General features: G+C 40.2%; 1 protein-coding gene across 10 annotated transcripts in view; it reads right to left on the bottom strand.

The window, feature by feature from the left end:
* The window catches only part of LOC116058448 (DENN domain-containing protein 2D), a 61,112-nt gene that overhangs the window by 29,422 nt on the left and 13,069 nt on the right, over positions 1-18,621 (bottom strand). For 5 of the 10 annotated variants that reach the window (XM_031311308.2, XM_031311292.2, XM_031311286.2 and 2 more), the window contains 3 exons: positions 10,782-10,845; positions 10,540-10,626; positions 9,195-9,260 (listed from right to left, as the gene is read on the bottom strand). In XM_031311308.2, coding sequence (XP_031167168.1) covers positions 9,195-9,260; positions 10,540-10,626; positions 10,782-10,845 — 217 coding nt within the window. Of the gene's footprint in view, positions 1-6,641; positions 6,918-9,194; positions 9,261-10,539; positions 10,627-10,781; positions 10,849-18,621 lie in introns of those variants that run through there. The other 5 variants (XM_031311277.2, XM_036008528.1, XM_031311319.2 and 2 more) reach the window with 5 other exon arrangements.

Below are 18,621 nucleotides of genomic sequence, written 5' to 3' on the forward strand. Positions count from 1 at the left end.
GTTAAAAAGTTAAAAAGCTGAATGAGCAGAACATGAAGAATTAGTTGAACTGAATGTGTCCTAGATGACCTACAACTGGAGTAGAGAAAACAAGACACTGTCTACGTTTCACTTTCTATCTGGTTTTCTTACACAACAACCTACACTGAAGCCCAAAGTTCGCCTTAAACAACCTCTGTTGTCACGACGATGTGTTTGCACTGTGTCAATAGCAATGGCACTGTTTCCCCAGCCAACACCTTGCAGTTGCACAAACTTGCACTCAATCGGCTGCCAAGACAACATGCAAAATATAGCCTACAGCTAAAACTTGATTAAGGCGTAGGGGCTTTTCTTTTAACTCTTGACATACGAGCTGCAAAGATGAACCGATTAGTTGTCGACTATTAAATTAATTGCCAACTATTTAGATAATCAATGAATCGGTTTAAGTCATTTTTTATGACATTCTCTGATGCCAGCTTGTTAAATGTGACTATTGTTCTAGTTTCTTCTCTCCTCTGTGACAGGAAACTGAATATCTTTGAGTTGTGGACAAAACAAGACATTTGAGGATGTCATCTTGAGATTTTGGAAAACACCGATCCACATTTTTCGGCATTTTCTTTTTTTGCAAAGTTTTTTTGCACAGTGATAGCATTAGAGAAGGCTAGCTGTAGTCTCGCGCTGAAGTCCCAGTGTAGCAGGAAAGAGGTAAACAGTGTGCAGATCGCTCCGAGAAGCAATCCTTGCAAGCCACAGACATCATTTGCCCCGTTTTCATGTAGTTACATAAGCCTCTTTCCGACCAAGTAGTTACAGGAACGTAGTTATAGGAAAAGTCCACTTCTACTAACTACTCTCCCCCACAACCGTTTTTTCCATTTGCATTCGCACTGGCCAAGTGGCCATAGGGACTATAGGAGGGGTAAGGGAGTGATGCAAGCACGGCAACGGTCTTTATAGCGTTAAAATCAGAAAACAAATACACCAAACAAAGTATGAACTAAATCCTACATCTACTGTATATAGCATATTTGTCATAATTTAAGCAAGTCTCCCGAAGAGCAACGGGTATCTCTGGGGGAACGGGAACAGCGAAAAGACCCTGCCCAGAAGTAGGAGCTGAAAGAGTTACAGGAACTGCGGCCAGAGGAACTTAATAATCCCCAAATTGGTCCAGTCGGAACACGAGAAAAAAAGGCTTCTAGGAACTGCAAAAATCCCTCCGGTTGGAAAGTGGCTATAGTCACTGATATGGTCATAACCACTACAGTGTTCAATTACCTATTTTTGAGGGGGAAAAAAAGTTTTCATTGCGAAGGCATGACCTGTCCTCTGGAGGACATAGCCAGACCACCGGGCACTCAGTGGATTGTTGTGGGGAGCGGGAGGCGACGAAGGCGGGGAGAAATCGGGGAGAAATCAGAAGCGAGGATGCCGGTTGGGCCTGCTAGCGCGGCTAAGCTAAGGAACTACCACACAGGTTGACAATGTCAAGCCTCCTACTCACCAACACCAGATTGATCACACACAAAATGGATGAGCTACAAATACACACGGAACTGCTGCGTGATGATTTTCACAGAATAAGCCTGGCTAAACACACAGCAGCTAGCAGCTAGCAGGGCGAGCTAGCTACCGGCAGGATAGAGACAGGGACCAGGGTAGGTGAATTTAAACAATGTCTGAGTTGAAAACGCATCTTGTTGTCACGTAAGGGCCCTGTTCATGTTGCACAGACATTTTAATTGCATTTTGTGTCTGTTAAGAGGCACAAAGGCACTCTGAAACCTGTCCCGAAAACTGCCATTTTAGCTCAGTAGAAGCTGTAGTAGCTGCAACTACTCCGCGTTGACCGCACCGATTTGGCTCATTTTTTTTCTATCAACTGTATTCGCATATTTATATTGATCAAGATTAATGTGGCCGGTATTCTCCTTTAAGTTTCATATCTTAAGTTTGCATTTTTATACATTTTATTTATCAGAACTTTAATATATTTTGATGTTCCTCTGTTCTGTTGTGACAATAAAACTAAAAAGTTTATTTTTAAACTGCGTTATCATATTATTTTAGTGAGCACTCATAAATAACTACAAATAACTAATGTTAGGGAAATCTGTTTGTTTCGTTACGCGTTTCTGGATTTAAAAAAAAAATAAACAATTAAATAAATATATATATATATATATATATATATATATATATATATATATATATATATATATATATCGGCTGATATATCAGAAAATCAGATTTTTAAATCACCAAATATTTGTATCGATATCGGCCTTAAAAATCCTTTATCGGTCGGGCTCTAGTTGTAGTATCATTTTTTACTCTAAACATAGACAATTATTAGGCACGGTCTTTTCTGCATAGAGAATTCTTTGGTGCCACCCCAGAGAGGTATTAGTTAGCGCCAAAGGAAAATCTCAGCGCAAAAACGTCTTTGACTTCCAGCAGTCAACTTCTCTTGTCCACAGACGCAATATTTTATACATTCAGCTTTCACTGATAAGCAAGCTGCTGCATTGTTGTGACTGGACCTCCGCTGTGAAGCTAGCGCTAATGGGATCTCAGTTTTACTGTCCATTTTTTCTTTTCTTCACATAAATAAAGACATTTCCACCATAAATTGGTGCATAAAGTGTATCAGAATGCAGGAAATGAAGTGTTTGATGCATGCTCAAAAAGATATATATATATATATATCTATCTCAGTTGGTAGAGCGGGCGCCCATATGTAGAGGTTTACTCCTCGACGCAGTGGGCCCAGGTTCGACTCCGACCTGTGACCCTTTGCTGCATGCCATCCCCCCCCCTCTCTCTTCCCTTTCATGCCTTCTGCTGTCCTGTCAAATAAAGGCCTAAAACGCCCCATACAATTTCTTAAATCTTAAAAAAATAAAATAAAAAAAATAAAAACCTGCCCGCTTACACCTTAAACCCTGTTAGGGCTGTGCTCTTATTTGAATTTTGATCGCAATCACAAACATGAAAGAACTTGCTACTGTGCCTTTGCTGTATAAAATGAGGGCCTGCTACTATGTTTTCATCGTTCAGACATGACAACTATGTGTTGTGCTTTTCAATATTTGTGTATGCGTGTCTTGTGTTGCACCCCAGGAAGAATAGTCTTCACTACGGTGATAACTAACGGGGATCCTTAATAAACAAGAACAGAAACAATGTCATTGAGAAAAACTACTATTTTACACATTACATTTTGCAAGTAAACTCGTATTTTGTCTCGTGTTCTGACGGGGGGGAATTCCAAAAGTTCAAAAGGGAAACTTCACAGTTCAAAGGTGGTTTCACTGTTGATTTGTTTAACTGTTTCACTGTTTTTTTTTACTTCAACAAATGCAACATCTCTTCCAGAAGTCAATAAGGAATTGTGTTATCAATATTGACCAAAATAGTTGTGATTATGACTGTTACATAATCGACAGCAGTGGAAGAAGTATCCAGATCCTTTTACTTACTCTGTTAGAAGTTAAAGTCCTGCATTGAAATGTTACTTAAGTAAAAGTATGTAAGTATCATCAGGAAAATGTACTTAAAATATTCAAAGTACTCGATGCAGAAAAATCCTCCCATTTTAGAAAGTGTGAAGGATCCAAACAGTTGTGTGTTTAATGGTCTAATCATCTCAGCTGGATTTGTAGCTGTTATATTGTTGGCCAGTTTACTTTAGAATAAAACATAATCTTTTATAAACTACATGTGTTTTGTGTGCAGAAATCTTAATGTGTAAAGTAACTAGTAACTAGTATTCTAAGGCTACGTTCACACCGCAAGTCTTAATGCTTAATTCTGATTTTTTGCTCAGATCCCAATATTTGTTTGTCTGTTCACATTACCTTTTAAAATGTGGCCTTTATCAGATTCCAGTGTGAACTGTTTGCGGTTTCGATCTGACCCGCATTATAAAAAGAATAATAACAATAACATCAGGTGCAGCAGCTGTTGCGCTAACGTTAGGGATGTTATGGAGGAAGTCAGCATTTTCTCTTTTATTTCAAAATGTTTGTGTAATAGCAGCCGTAACATTAATGAGCAGGTGCTGAGGAGGAGAAGAATGAAGAGAAAGAGAGCCAAGTTGGTTATTTTGGCCTTTTGCGGGGCTGTGGCTGCAAATTCACTACAGAGGTCTGTGTGGAGGCAGAGACGAAGCCAGGAGTGGTGGGACCGCGATGTGAATAGCTTCACAGAGACGCAGTTTATTCTAAACTTTCTGTCAGTTTTTAATTTGACTGTCTGTGTCTAGGGCTAACTCCCGCCGGCGCATAATTGTGATGAATGTCGAGGTTGACGTAAAAGTCGCATCAAATCCTCCTTGGTTGTTCACATTGCGGCTGCATTGAAAAAAATCAGATCTGGGGCTGATTCAGGACCACATATGGAAGTGGTCTAAATCTGATTTGAGTGTTCACACTACTTCTGAAGAAGTCTGACCTGGTCACTTGACCCCAAAAAGAATCTGATTTGGGCCACTTGGGCCACACCGCCTGCAGTCTGAACGTAGCCTAAAGCTATCAGATGAATGTAGTGGAGTAAAAAGTACAATATTTCTCTCTGAAACGTAGCAGAGTAGAAGTAGAAAGTGGCATGAAAAGAAAAGACTCAAGTAAAGTACAAGTACCTAAACATCCGTACTTAAGTACAGTGCTTGAGTAAATATACGTAGTTATATTCCACCACTGATAATCGAGTAGCTCTACAATTACATCAGAGCAGACTTGTCTACAGCTTACATGCTTCTGCTGTTTAGCTATGATGTGGGTGTAAACGCCCTAAAGGCTCCTGAACAAGTTACAACACCATGCTGTCAAATCTATAAGAAAAGGAATGGCGCAGTAACTAAAACTGCCTGGGTACTGTAACTTCATGTGCTCTTTTTCTTTCAGAATACCTGCAACCTGTACATTAATAAAAAAATACAAAAAGCCGTCCATGATTTTAGCTTCTACATTCTGTATCATCAGTGATGCTTTTCTGTGTCAACAGCCACATTCCTGGCTTAATATGTAGCCAGCCATGAAGAGCCTCACATGGGGTTTGCTGGGAGAAAAGGTGTTCGATTTCAAATATTAAAAAGGTGGCTTACTGATTATAGGCGGTTTATTGAACTGATTGCAACAAAAGAGACACATATCTGAGTATTGTTTTTTTTTTTTTAGCTCCCGAGGCTCAGGTATGAAGTTAGACAACATGCTGAAGTAGGCTATGTGCACTTGTCACTTGTCACAGTCAAAAGTCTGGCTTTGTATTGACACAGTGAACCTTTCAGTTAAGCTTATCGGAAAAAGAAAAGAAGAAGAAAAATCATTGTGTAATATTATTATTTTCTGTATGACATTTTTTGTTTTCTTTTACATGTTCCAAATACATTCAAATCAATCAAAAAAACATGTAATTAAAACATTTTTGTTTAAAGAGGAAAAGAAATAAAACATTAATTTAAATTCCAATACCATCGTCTTCTTCTATAATTACACCAAACTTCATTTAGAAACAAGTGAATTTAAAATATGTAATTACACCAAACTTCAGTTAAAAACAAGTGGATTTAACTTCTGTAAATCACACCAAACTTCATTTAAAAACAAGTGGATTTAACATATGTAATCACACCCAACTTCAGTTAAAAACAAGTGGATTTATCTTCTGTAAATCACACCAAACTTCCTTTAAAAACAAGTGGATTTAACATATGTAATCACACCCAACTTCAGTTAGAAACAAGTGAATTTAAAATATGTAATCACACCAAACTTCAGTTAAAAACAAGTGGATTTAACTTCCGTAAATCACACTAAACTTCATTTAAAAACAAGTGGATTTAACATATGTAATCACACCAAACTTCAGTTAAAAACTAATGGATTCAACTTCTGTAAATCACACCAAACTTCATTTAAAAACAAGTGGATTTAACATATGTAATCACACCCAACTTCAGTTAAAAACAAGTGGATTTATCTTCTGTAAATCACACCAAACTTCCTTTAAAAACAAGTGGATTTAACATATGTAATCACACCCAACTTCAGTTAGAAACAAGTGAATTTAAAATATGTAATCACACCAAACTTCAGTTAAAAACAAGTGGATTTAACTTCCGTAAATCACACTAAACTTCATTTAAAAACAAGTGGATTTAACATATGTAATCACACCCAACTTCATTTAGAAACAAGTGGATTTAGGGTTGTCGTTTGAAGTTCTATGTTCGCAGCGCTAACGTACAAAACAAATAATCGGAGTCCATTCGGCGTGTTTATATTTCAGCATGCTGCTCTTTATTTCCGTTTATCTGTCCACAGTATTCAGCTAAAAAACATACAGCAGGTGACCGTGAATTAACCAGCTAGTTTTTCTTAACATGAAGTGGTTGACAACTTAATTCGTGGATATCCAACTTGCTCAAGGCACGTCAACATCGCACTTGTTCCGACAGGTATGCTAGTGGCCTACGTAGTCTATAAAAGAATCATCGTTCCACGGTTTCGCAAATCATCTTTTTAACTGTTCTTCTGTGCGTTTTAAATCTGGATTTCACGTAGAATGGGTACAATGTAGCCTACGCAGACTAAGTCAGTCAAATACATTAAAGTGGATAACTTCGGCTGTGTCGGTTCTCCGATACTTACTCCATCTGCTCATAAAGTTCGTCAATCCGGGTCCTTTTCTTCTCCTTATAGCCGTTTCACTCATTGCTGCTTAACCCCACACACGCAATGTAATGTGTTAGTACTTTCAGCTGTTTTCGTCGGCAAACTTAATAGCACAACAGCGGCACTTTGTGTCTCCATTCCCGTACGTACATCATCCAGCATCCTGGCTCGCACTCACCACTGACCGGCGTGCTTCACAGACTGAAGCTCTCTGCTGGAGCGTGCCCAAGCGGTCCTCTCTTGTGTTGCGTTCAAGTTAGGTCCGAAAAACGGCACATCGTGTTTTTCCTACTGTCGACCGCTCTTTTATCAGTTCAATTCTTATCGTCGGTAGTGGGAAATCTGGTTCGCTACCAGTGAACTGAATCGAGGGAGTCACAAGTTTAAAATAAACAACTGAAATATGTCATAGAAGCTCGACAGCTTAACAACAATAGAAACTAAAAGTAACTCCCTCCAGATGTAACCCTGAACCAACAAACAGCTGGCAGTGACTCAGGCCAGACTGGCTTTCTCCTTCATCCTGTTAAATGTCAGGGAACTAACAAACTAACTAACTAACTAACTAACTAACTAACCATCCTCCTTTCTTTCTTTCTTTCTTTCTTTGAAAATACTTTTAAGACAGGTTGAGATTGGGCTTGTAAATAGAGAAATACCCACATAACAGTTATAAAATTAAGTTTACATCTGTCAAGTATAGGGATGTAACGGTATGAAAATGTATCCTCACGGTTATAGTGACCAAAATTATCACGGTTTTCGGTATTATCGCGGTATTTTGTGTATTTAAGTGTGGTCAGTATGTTCAGAAAGCACTGATAGGCCTACATAAGCTGAAATAGTTTAAAAAAGTGTAACAGTGTTTATTATATTACAAAAATATAGGCAAAACCTTATCAAAAGTGCAACTTTTAACATCAAAGGAACAAGGGTTCAGCATGTAAACAGTAGGGCTGGGAATCCCCAGAGGTCTCACGATCCGATATCATCACGTTATTTATGTAACGATACGATATTATTGCGATTTTAAACATATTGCAATATTCTGCGATATATTGCAATTCATTACCTTTTTCCCAACTTCAAATTTTTCCCAAATTCAAATGATGTCCCCAAAAGGAAACTTTGTCAACATCTGTTTTATCAAAAAAGATATATTTCTCTGTTTGTTCATCTCACTTCAATTTTGTTGCTGCAAAAATGGGATTGTCAAGCAGACAGACTGACCAACACATATATAATAAAAGATCGATACTTGGCGTCTGTGTATCGATACAGTATTGCCACGGAAAATATTGTGATACTATGCTGTATCGATTTTTCCCCCCACCCCTAGTAAACAGCTTATTTGTCAGGAACATTTCCAGTAGTGCAGGTTTAAATTATACAAATCCAAACATTCAAGCTAAGACATAAAGAAAATATGTAAACAAATCAAAGAAACACCACTAATTATATACTTATTTATATACTTATTTACTAAAATATAAAACTGTACACATGAACACTTTAAAGTAAAATTAAATTATCATGGTTTTCAGTATTAAAACGGTAATTGTTATCGTCAACATTTTTATCACGGTTTACCGTTACACCGGTAATTGTTACATCCCTAGTCAAGTAGCCTTCGATCCCCTGTTCACATCAGTTTTCAGAGGGCTAATATCTTGCATATTTTGCAATTAACTTTCAGATATACTGGTAGGAAGTGATATGGTCTGGATGTTGGACATATGGGGGCACAACAGTAATTTTGTAACACACTTTAATAAAATTGGGGGACTTGCAATAGACTAGACTCGCATAGCCAGACCTATCTCCACACCGCTGTGCAGTAAAGTCTGGCTACACCACAGATGCATTCTGGGATAGGAGAAAAAAACCACTCTGGGTTGTTTGCATTTCTTTAAACCAATCACAATCGTCTCGGGCGGCGCTAAGCTCCGGACGCATCGACGATGGCTCTGCTAAATAGTCTCAGGAAGGAACTTGTTTTGGTGGAACATTTACACCCCGCAAAAGAAAACGCCACATACAATATTAAATGAAGTTAACTGTTGACACAATACAGTAACGTGAGCTATTTAAATTAGCTGATACATGGTTAAACCTCATTGGCTCTTACCAGTGTATCTCCGTGTGTACTTCGTCCACAGCAATCCCACCAATCAGTCCCAAAACCTCCCAGTTAGAGAGGACATGACCTAAACATATTCTTTGTAAATCTTTACAATCATTCCCCGAAAGAACCAAGAAGGCCTGACTTGTTGCACCATCCAACATTTCTTTCGAACTTGCCATTATCAGCGTGTAGCTCGCTAGCTCGAAGTTTGTTGTTGTTTCCCGAAGCGAAACCGTGTTTGAGAGCGGCGACACAAATATTGCGGAAGGCGAGGGAGCTTTATCCTGCATATGTACTCCTGTTGATCCAGACTAATGTAAGCGTGACTTGACAGTGCGCTGCCTCAAAGAATCCTAGGCTTCATGTAGTATGCCACACACTCTGCTCCTGTTACCTTCACATACCTGTGTTCTTCACCAGGTCCTGAGGACAGTAATGCTGTGAGGCACCATCTTCATCTGGGACTGCTTCTAGGATTAGAAACAAAAAAACTGATGTCTACAAGATTTCATTAAAGTCCGAGACACACTAAGCCGATAATCGGCCGTCGGACAGTCTGGCGAGGTCAGTGACTCGAGTCTGTTCGGTGTGTTCCGTGCCGTCGTCCGTCCGAGGGGCCGTCGGCCTTCATTTTGGCCGATTTGACATGTTGAATCGACGGGGCGGGCACTGCCGGCAGTCAGACTCAAATGACCCATCTGATTGGTGGAGTGCTAACCCGGAAACGGGGAGCGGAATGAGCGTGACTAGAGTCTCTCAAAATCTGTCTTCCCCCTCTCTCTCCCCTTTCTCACCTAGCTGTCCTGTCAATTAAAGGCAGAAAAGCCCAAAAAAAAAATATCTTAAAACAACGCTGGTGTTTTGATGTCTTGACAATTTACTCTGCAGCTTATTATGTTAATTAGATCATGTCTGTCACTTTGCATACAGGAGGGAGCTCTTTGTTCACAGAGCAGGAATAAACCTTTTGTTTATCAGCCTTGGAGCCGACCCCTGCTGTCGTGCAGACTAGATTAGAACACCCACATGGTAGGATCTTGTGACCGGAAGTGGCCTCAAGACGCATGGATTTGGAGATAGCGCCTTCTTTTGAGCGACAACGGACCAATGGGAATGGTTTTAATATACGTGGGGAAAAGGAACCGCCCACATGTCCAGGAGGATATAGTGAACAGGCGGAGGGTCGGAGAGGGACTGTTTAATGTGAATCCACAAGGTAGAAGCATCTTTTCAGTCCGCTGCAGCGTAAAATCCTGTTTTGTCATGTCATTTCGTCATTAAATCTTTTTGTTAAATCTTCATTGGACCCGAGCCTCTCCTTCCTCAACAACTCATGAAATACGCAACAGGACCAAACGGCCGAAATTTGGTCCAAACAAATGAGGTAGTCTCAGTCCGGATCAAACTGAACCGGACTTTCGGTCGGACTTTCAGGTGTGAAAGCCCCCTGAGTTACCACCGGAGTACGTCCAGTCTCAATTATTACTTGAGCTTTAAAAACTTGAAAAATATCCCTTTTTAAAGTACATATAGAACTGATAAAAATATGCGTATAATTTGCAATTAATTGTGAGTTAACGGTGGACAATCATGCGATTACTCGCGATTAAAAAATGTAATCGATTGACAGCCCTGTATCGTCATAAGGGAACAAACTGATTTGTCATGTTATTGATTATTACCTTGGTAGATTCAAGATTGTAAGATAAGTTGACGTTTTTGGGAATTATAAAAGTATCAATTGTTTACCCTTTCTTGATGTCTCCCGTACTGATGAAAAAGACAGCAACCCTCTCCGCCGTGTAAATCCGCCCTCTTCATTACTGTTGTGCCTTTCTGGGGAAATTCACATCATGACATAATGTTGAGTTATCAATTAATTAAAGACTGAATTGTCTTCAATTAAATCCAGACATTTTAGATCACTGTGATTGTGTATTGTATATGATATATATATATATATATATGTGTGTGTGTGTATATGATCTTACTTTTTATACGGAGAGATGAGAAGTTGAAACTCCTTCTTGTGTTTGGAGACAGTTGCTGCTCCAACTTCAGAGAGAAAGGGGAATAAAGACACATTTCAATTAAATATAAAACTAAGACGTGAATTATACAATCAATTAGTGGACCCAAAATAAAGGATTAGTACAATTTTCCGCCTTGCTAGCTAAATAAAAAAGCATGTTAGTCTGTTGGTTAGTATCTCAACAGCTACAGTAGCCTACTGGTCCTTCCTAATGATTTTGGGAGACTGTCCTCCCACGAAAAACACTCCCAGAAGTCGTATGGGACTCCTGCGGGCTCGGATGTTTTTGTGTTACAATGCTCTCAAAATCCCCCCAACCAATAGAATGCCAGCTGTAGTGTGAACCAATGAAATGATCCCTGCCCCGTTGAGGGTGCGTTCGCTTTACGTTGAACCAAAGAATTTCTAATAAGACTGGCTTTGGTTGAACTGTCTGTTGCGGGCGGCTGCTCAACCGAGTTTATTTATCCCCTCTGTCGATTGCTTTATTATTAGTATATGTCAACTAATGAAAGAACTGAAAGAACACAAGAAACTGGATTGTTGGTGTCAGTTTTTGCATCACTGTTGTTCATCAGAATTTAGTCTTCATTCCTTTATATAACATTAGTCCCGAAATGATGAATTCATATAAGTCTGTTTAAAAAGTTGTAACGTTAAGTACAATTTCACCACTATAATAAAAACTATTCTAGAAATGATATGCTTTCTTATTTGCTCCTTAAATAGTGGTTATTTTTTTAATTAATACAAAGCAAACTGAACTGAAAAAACAAGTTTGTTGTTTTACTTTCTTTTCTTCCAGGTGTGACTGAAGGGCTCGACCACTGTTGAGCTGCTGTATGGCTGGCTACAGACTACAACCATCTGCTCCAGATCTACCTACTGTATGACTGACTACAGACTACAACCATCTGCTCCAGATCTACCTACTGTATGACTGACTACAGACTCCAACCATCTGCTCCAGATCTACCTACTGTATGACTGGCTACAGACTACAACCATCTGCTCCAGATCTACCTACTGTATGACTGGCTACAGACTACAACCATCTGCTCCAGATCTACCTACTGTATGACTGGCTACAGACTCCAACCATCTGCTCCAGATCTACCTACTGTATGACTGGCTACAGACTACAACCATCTGCTCCAGATCTACCTACTGTATGACTGACTACAGACTACAACCATCTGCTCCAGATCTACCTACTGTATGACTGACTACAGACTACAACCATCTGCTCCAGGTCTACCTACTGTATGACTGACTACAGACTCCAACCATCTGCTCCAGATCTACCTACTGTATGGCTGGCTACAGACTCCAACCATCTGCTCCAGATCTACCTACTGTATGACTGACTACAGACTACAACCATCTGCTCCAGATCTACCTACTGTATGACTGACTACAGACTCCAACCATCTGCTCCAGATCTACCTACTGTATGGCTGGCTGCACACTACAACCATCTGCAAGTTTTGTTTGTAGTGAACATCATCAACAGCTGCACTTAAAGTCTCTTGGGGTCATATGGGACTCGGTTGTTCTCCATACTGCATCATACGCTATATTATTTTTCTGTTTTGTTATATTAGTACAGACAACATTTAGTATAATTACTTAATCACAGTATATATTATTCTTTCATGGTGGGTGCAGGTGAAAGAGCGTCGACCATTCTGTGCACATTGTTGACATATACTAATAATAAAGCAATCGACGGAGGGGATAAATAAACTCGGTTGAGCAGCTGCCCGCAACAGACAGTTCAACCAAAGCCGGTCTTATTAGAAATTCTTAACTAAACGTAAAGCGAATGCACCCTCAACGGGGCAGGGATCATTTCATTGGTCAATACTACAGCTGGCATTCTATTGGTTGGGGGGATTTTGAAAAAAAAAATCTGAGCGTGCAGGAGAAATCCGTGAGGAGAAGATTTGGAAGCGTGCAGACTCAACCTGAGTGCGAGGAGACGGGCCAAAGCTGAGAGCAGAAAATCTGCTCTGAAAGAACAACATATCTGAGTCCAAGCACAAAGTTTGAGCACAAGCAGAGCAAATACAAGCACGAACAGTGGCTATTTAAGTGTGAGAACAAGGTTTTGAGGGAAATTATTACAAAATCTGAACGGAATATCAGTGAGAAATGCTCTCAAATTGAAAGAATGCGCTCTTGAATAAAGATAGGAATGTAACTCCATACTAGTGGATGTAGTAATTATGGCGGGAGCAAAGCAAGAAGTAAGGTGAGGAAATATAAGAGCGCCAAAGATATTCTTTGTAAATCTTTACAGTCATTCCCAGAAAGAACCAAGCAGACCTGCCTTGTTGCACGGTCCAAAATGTCTACAAAACTTGCCATTTTCAGCGTGTAGCTCGCAAGCTCGATGTTGTCGCCTGATGTACTCCCAATTGTCTCACAATGCTCAGGTCAAATGATTTACTTTGTATAGTAGATACCTAGGGACCAAATTAACAAGATGTTTGCTGCATGGTCCAAGGAATACAAACAATATGGATTTTGGACAAAACATGTAGTGCCAACATGTTTTGTCCTCCTAGTGACAAGTCTGAAAAAGCAGCAAAAATAATAAGTGCAGCTTTAAAGTCATGTAAAGTGTGCTGCAATTTGTTATGGTATTTACGTAAAGCTATAGTGCGTAGTTTCTGTCTCCCCCATGAGGAATTCTAAGTAATGACAACAAAACTGTCTGGCGCATCCACATGATACAAGCCTTCCGGGATGGCGTACCAACCCCCCCTCCCCCCCTCCACATTGTTGCTAGTAGCCAAGGAGGACACGGAGGAATAAAAAAAAATATGATGGACTCTTCAGAAGAGGTAGCTATCTTCACTGCGCGTGAAAGTCGCCGGACCCCACAATCTTCTGAACATAGTCATACTGAGAAACACAGAGAGAGTTGTGTGGAGCTGATGATCTTAATTAGCTTTGTAGCAACTCATTTGGCAATGGCTTGAATGTAACGGACGTTCATTAATATCAAAACATTACGCACTAAAGCTTCAAACGGTAATTGCTAAGGGCATTTAATATAAACATTATGTTGGTCTGAGTCTATTAAATCTTGGTTGGGGCGCCCTGGTAGCTCACCAGGTTGAGCATGCGCCCCATGTACTAAGGCTCAGTACTTAACCACAGCGGCCGCAGGTTCGACTCCAACCCGCGGCCCTTTGCTGCATGTCAGCCCCTCTACCCACTTTCCTGTCTTCATCTGTCTTAGCAAATAAAGGCCAAAAAGCCCCAAAAAAACTAGTCTAGTTTTTACGTGGCTTTAATAGTTTTTTTTTTTTTCTGCTGTGACATTAGAACACGTGTCAAACTCTAGGCCCGCGGGTCAAATCCGGTCCCTCGCAGACTTTGATCCAGCCACAGATCCAGCCTCAATTTAGATTCACAATAAATTTTGGGCTGCATGTTTTTTTTGCACTTTTTTCTGTGTTTTTGCCACTTTTTCTGACATTTTTTTGGTGCTTTTCCAGTGTTTTTTCAATGTTTTTGTTGCTCTTTTTAATGATGGCTAAGGAACTTTTTACTGACTTTTTTTTTTTTTAGAGCTTGTGAGAAGTGAGAAGACTATATGAGACATGCAGTAATACAGTCAAATACATTTGACTTTTCGTACGTCTGGCCCTTTCTACGTGCAAGCAGGCTTTTAGGCTTCTATTATGATATTCAAAGCCAGGCTCAAAACCCACCTTTTTACATCGGCCTTCCCGGCATTTTAATTGTTACTCTGCTATGTTTGTAATTAAGTGTTTGTCTTTTGATGTCGTTTCAGCCTAAACCACTGATTTGTAAGTGTATTTTATTTTTATTTTATTACCCTGTGGCTAATGCGCTATTTACAGCACTTTGGTCAGCGCGAGCTGTTTTTAGATGTGCTATAGAAATAAACTTTACTTACTTACTTTAGTTAGTCAAGGGGTTTTTATGGTTGTTTATGTTTTCTATTTGTATTTAAAATGTTCTTGTATTTTAATTTGTTGTATTGTATTACATTTTATTGTGAAGCACTTTGCGATTTTTATCTGTGAAAGGTGCTACAAATTTTTTTACAAATAAACTTTACTTACTTTCTTACTTAGGCTACTTATTTTCCAGTGTGGCCCTTAGTGAAACTGAGTTTGACACTCTTGCCTTGGAGACTGTAGTCAGTGTGTAGCCCAAGTCACTGACACTAGCTAATACTAGTTTACGGATACCACTCCTTGTTGCGTTGGTTTGTTGCTGCAGCTGTTAAAGTTAGTTGTGCTAATAACTCTTGTTTGAACACTCAACTGGAATCTCATACTGCATGAACTGTGTATGAGTATTATTGGTTGTTCTGCATGGGAAGACACGACCACTATTTATAGCCGACCAAAATGACAGGACATGATGATGCCCTATGGGAAAACTCCCCAGCAATATAAACCACCAGTGTACAAGAGGAATGCGTCAAGGCAGGGTTAGTGGAGCGCGACATGGAGTTAGGTATTTGTAATATGAGTGTGTTTAGAGTTGTAAAACATTGCCATTCTGCTTTCCCATTTTTTTTGTTTCTGAAAGCTTTAGCATTTGCTTTTCAGTCGTTGAGCTTTCCTGGGAAAAGTCGTCTGGCACAGGAAGTGATGAGTTTTATGTTTCTTGTTTGTTTTGAATAAACCGGTTAGTGAGCATGAGCAGGAAAGAAAGCAAAGAGTGCCGCCTACATTAAAGTGCTCATATTATGCTTTTTGGCTTTTTCCCTTTCCTTTATTGTGTTATAACTTTTTTGTGCATGTAATGTAATAGGTTTACAAAGTGAAAAAGCCCAAAGTCCCCCCCAAAGGGACTTACCATCTCCAACAGAAAACACTGTTCACAAACTGCTCCAAACAGCTCTATTGTAGTCCAGCCTTTACTTCAGAGACAAACGTGGTCACTTTGGAACACACGTTATAGACCTCAACAGTCCCGCCCACAGCCGACTCCGGAAGTAAGAATACAATACAATTTCTCCATTGACAATTGGATATATATAAGCCATAAAATTATAACCCTCGACGGTAGACTTAAAACCAGCTACGACGTGACTAAGTGATTGTATATGCTCATATAGACGCCAAAAGTTCATGGGGCACCAACCTTGTTTTGAGATAAATGTCTTTTATTTTGTGATGTCTTGGATAAGTACTTCATTACCCACAATCTTAAGCGTAAGAGCAACGTCTCTGATTTGTCCAACTCGTTGTTACCATAGAAACGTTTACCGTACCCGCGAAACCGCGAACGGCTCGAGCAAGCTTCTGCCACTGAAGTCTATGATAGTTCATGTATGATCACCATTCACCTCGTAGCTGGTTGACTTGGTTCCAGACTTAAAACTCTTTATAGAAGCAATTTTCGAAACGTCAATCAAACAATTGAATGGGGAAAAACACTGTTGAGCTCTATAATGCTCGCCTAGCTGCTAGCGTGGCACGCCCTCATACTCTGCTTCTGACTGGCTAGTAGTCCTTACCTAGGTACTGTCAGGGCACGCCCTCATACTCTGCTTCTGACTGGCTAGTAGTCCTTACCTAGCTACTGAGCATGTGCGACTCCCAACAAAGATGGAACAGAAGTGTGATGTCTCACTCTGTAGCTTAAACAGAGAGCTCAACACACAGGGTGAAAAGAGGAGCTGCAGCAATGTGCAGTACAACAAAAAGATGGTTTTTTTTTTTTTTTATTAAACCATGTAAACCTATCCTGAAATAACCTCTAAATACAATTATGAAGCTCAAAATGAGCATAATATGAGGACTTTAAGTCAAAACACTTTACCAGAAAGTCCAAGAGAGAAGAAATACCACCGTACACTGAATGAGACTGAGGCCCCGTTCCAACCTGGTTTTAAAATCCGATCCAAGAGATCGGATCAGAAGGTACGTGGGTTAACACCTGGCAGTAGAACGTGATCGGATCTCACTTCCCCGCTCTATATGCAAATAAACACGTTCCTCATTTCCATTTCCATAGGCTGGTTGTGCGTGTTGATTTAAAAACATCAGTAGACATAGGGAGGGCAATGCGAAGCAGCAACGCAATCACTGCTTATCAGGGGTTTTCCTGACTCACAATCGGCCTTTTTGGGGGGTGGGAGGGTGGGGGGTGCAACTACGCACAACAGTAAGCATGATCGGTTTGCGTACAGTGTTACCTTATTTTATTTTTTAGGGGCATTTTAGGCCTTTAATAGACAGGACAGCTGAAGACATGAAAGGGGAGAGAGGGGGGGGAATGTATATATGGGTGCCCTGTTATGACCCTGGGGTCATATTTTGTAATTTGTCTTGCCCTGCACTATCAGTTGTTCTCCTGAGTGTACACAGGTAATGAAGAACAGGTGTGGTCCAGCAGAGCTGATTGCTGTCTCCTGATTGGTCGCCTGGAGGACAGCAGCCATTTTAATAGGTGTTATATACTGAACGCATCCAAGCTGGCGCGCGCCATCGTGACGTCAAAATGATGTCATATCCTGCCGGCACGCCGAGCTGTCGCGACAAAGCGGAAATGGGAGGCCGAACGGGTCCGCAGCCAACCGGATGCCAGGGCTCTCACAGTGACTGCTAGTCTCTCTTGTAAACTTACTAAGATGAGTTCTTTTATGGTGAATGAAAGGCTTGATCCGACGAAGTAGCTCATCCAATCAAATCGAAGCATTGACGACAATGCTGCAGCCAGTTCTGCTGTTGTTTACCTTTTTCTTCTTCTTCTAGTCCGTAGACAGAGCAACGTCTGTAGCCTTTGCTCATTAGCGCCACCGCTGTTCAGGAGAAGACTGCAGCTAGTGTCGCGACCACCAGCGCGGGTATAAATGGTCACGGTGATCTCATGACGTCACTCATTCATATTTAAATACTACCGTTAAAATCATCAAGAGTCCGGTACAGCCCGACTCTGGACGGTAAAACGGAGATAACATTCCTATTCAAGTTTATGTTCTGCATGTTCACTAGTTATTGGGTAAATTGCTGATAAACACACTTAGAGAAGATATGAATTGCAATTCTTATTATTTTAGCACTGGTGGTCCTTTGGGGCTGGCTAAAACTTTCTATATGCAGGAAAACCCCGCTTATCAAATATGATTAAACATGATTGAAAAAGAGCAAAGCAATGAGTGATAAATGGAAACAAAAACTGTGTGTGTGCATGTATATCATAGACTGTAAGATTAGTCGACATAGCATCCGTGGCGTTACCCATTGGTTTGTGAACTGCCGTTTTAGGCCCTGTTTACACGTACATGGTTATTTTGAAAAACTGAGACATTTCCCTTTGTTTCTTTCCTTAGTTTACACGCAAACGGAGAATTCGCCTCTGAAAACGAGTCTTTTTAAAACCTCCGGCCAGAGTTTTTGGAAAACTTCGTTTGCATGTAAACTGAGACAAACGGTGGTTTAGGCAGCTGAGAGAGAGAAAGAGAAAGTGATTCGTTGCTGTTGTTGCTATTTTCGGGATTGTGATTGGCTAACGTGGGCTTGAGCTTCTCGTTACACTGCCACCTACAGGTCTGGCATGCTCTTGACGGCATATATACAAGGGTACATTTAAACAAACACTTTTCTGAAAACGTAGAGGTTCTAAGACTACGTTTACACGTGACCAGCTATTTTCATAAACGGACATTTAGAACCTCTATGTTTTCAGAAAAGTGTTCGTTTACATGTACCCATGTATATATGCTGTCAATGCTGTCAAGAGCATGCCACACCTGTAGTGTAACAAGAAGCTCAAGCCCACGTTAGCCAATCAGAATCCCA

Source organism: Sander lucioperca, chromosome 12 (genome assembly GCF_008315115.2).
Source record: "Sander lucioperca isolate FBNREF2018 chromosome 12, SLUC_FBN_1.2, whole genome shotgun sequence".
Lineage (NCBI taxonomy): Eukaryota > Metazoa > Chordata > Actinopteri > Perciformes > Percidae > Sander > Sander lucioperca.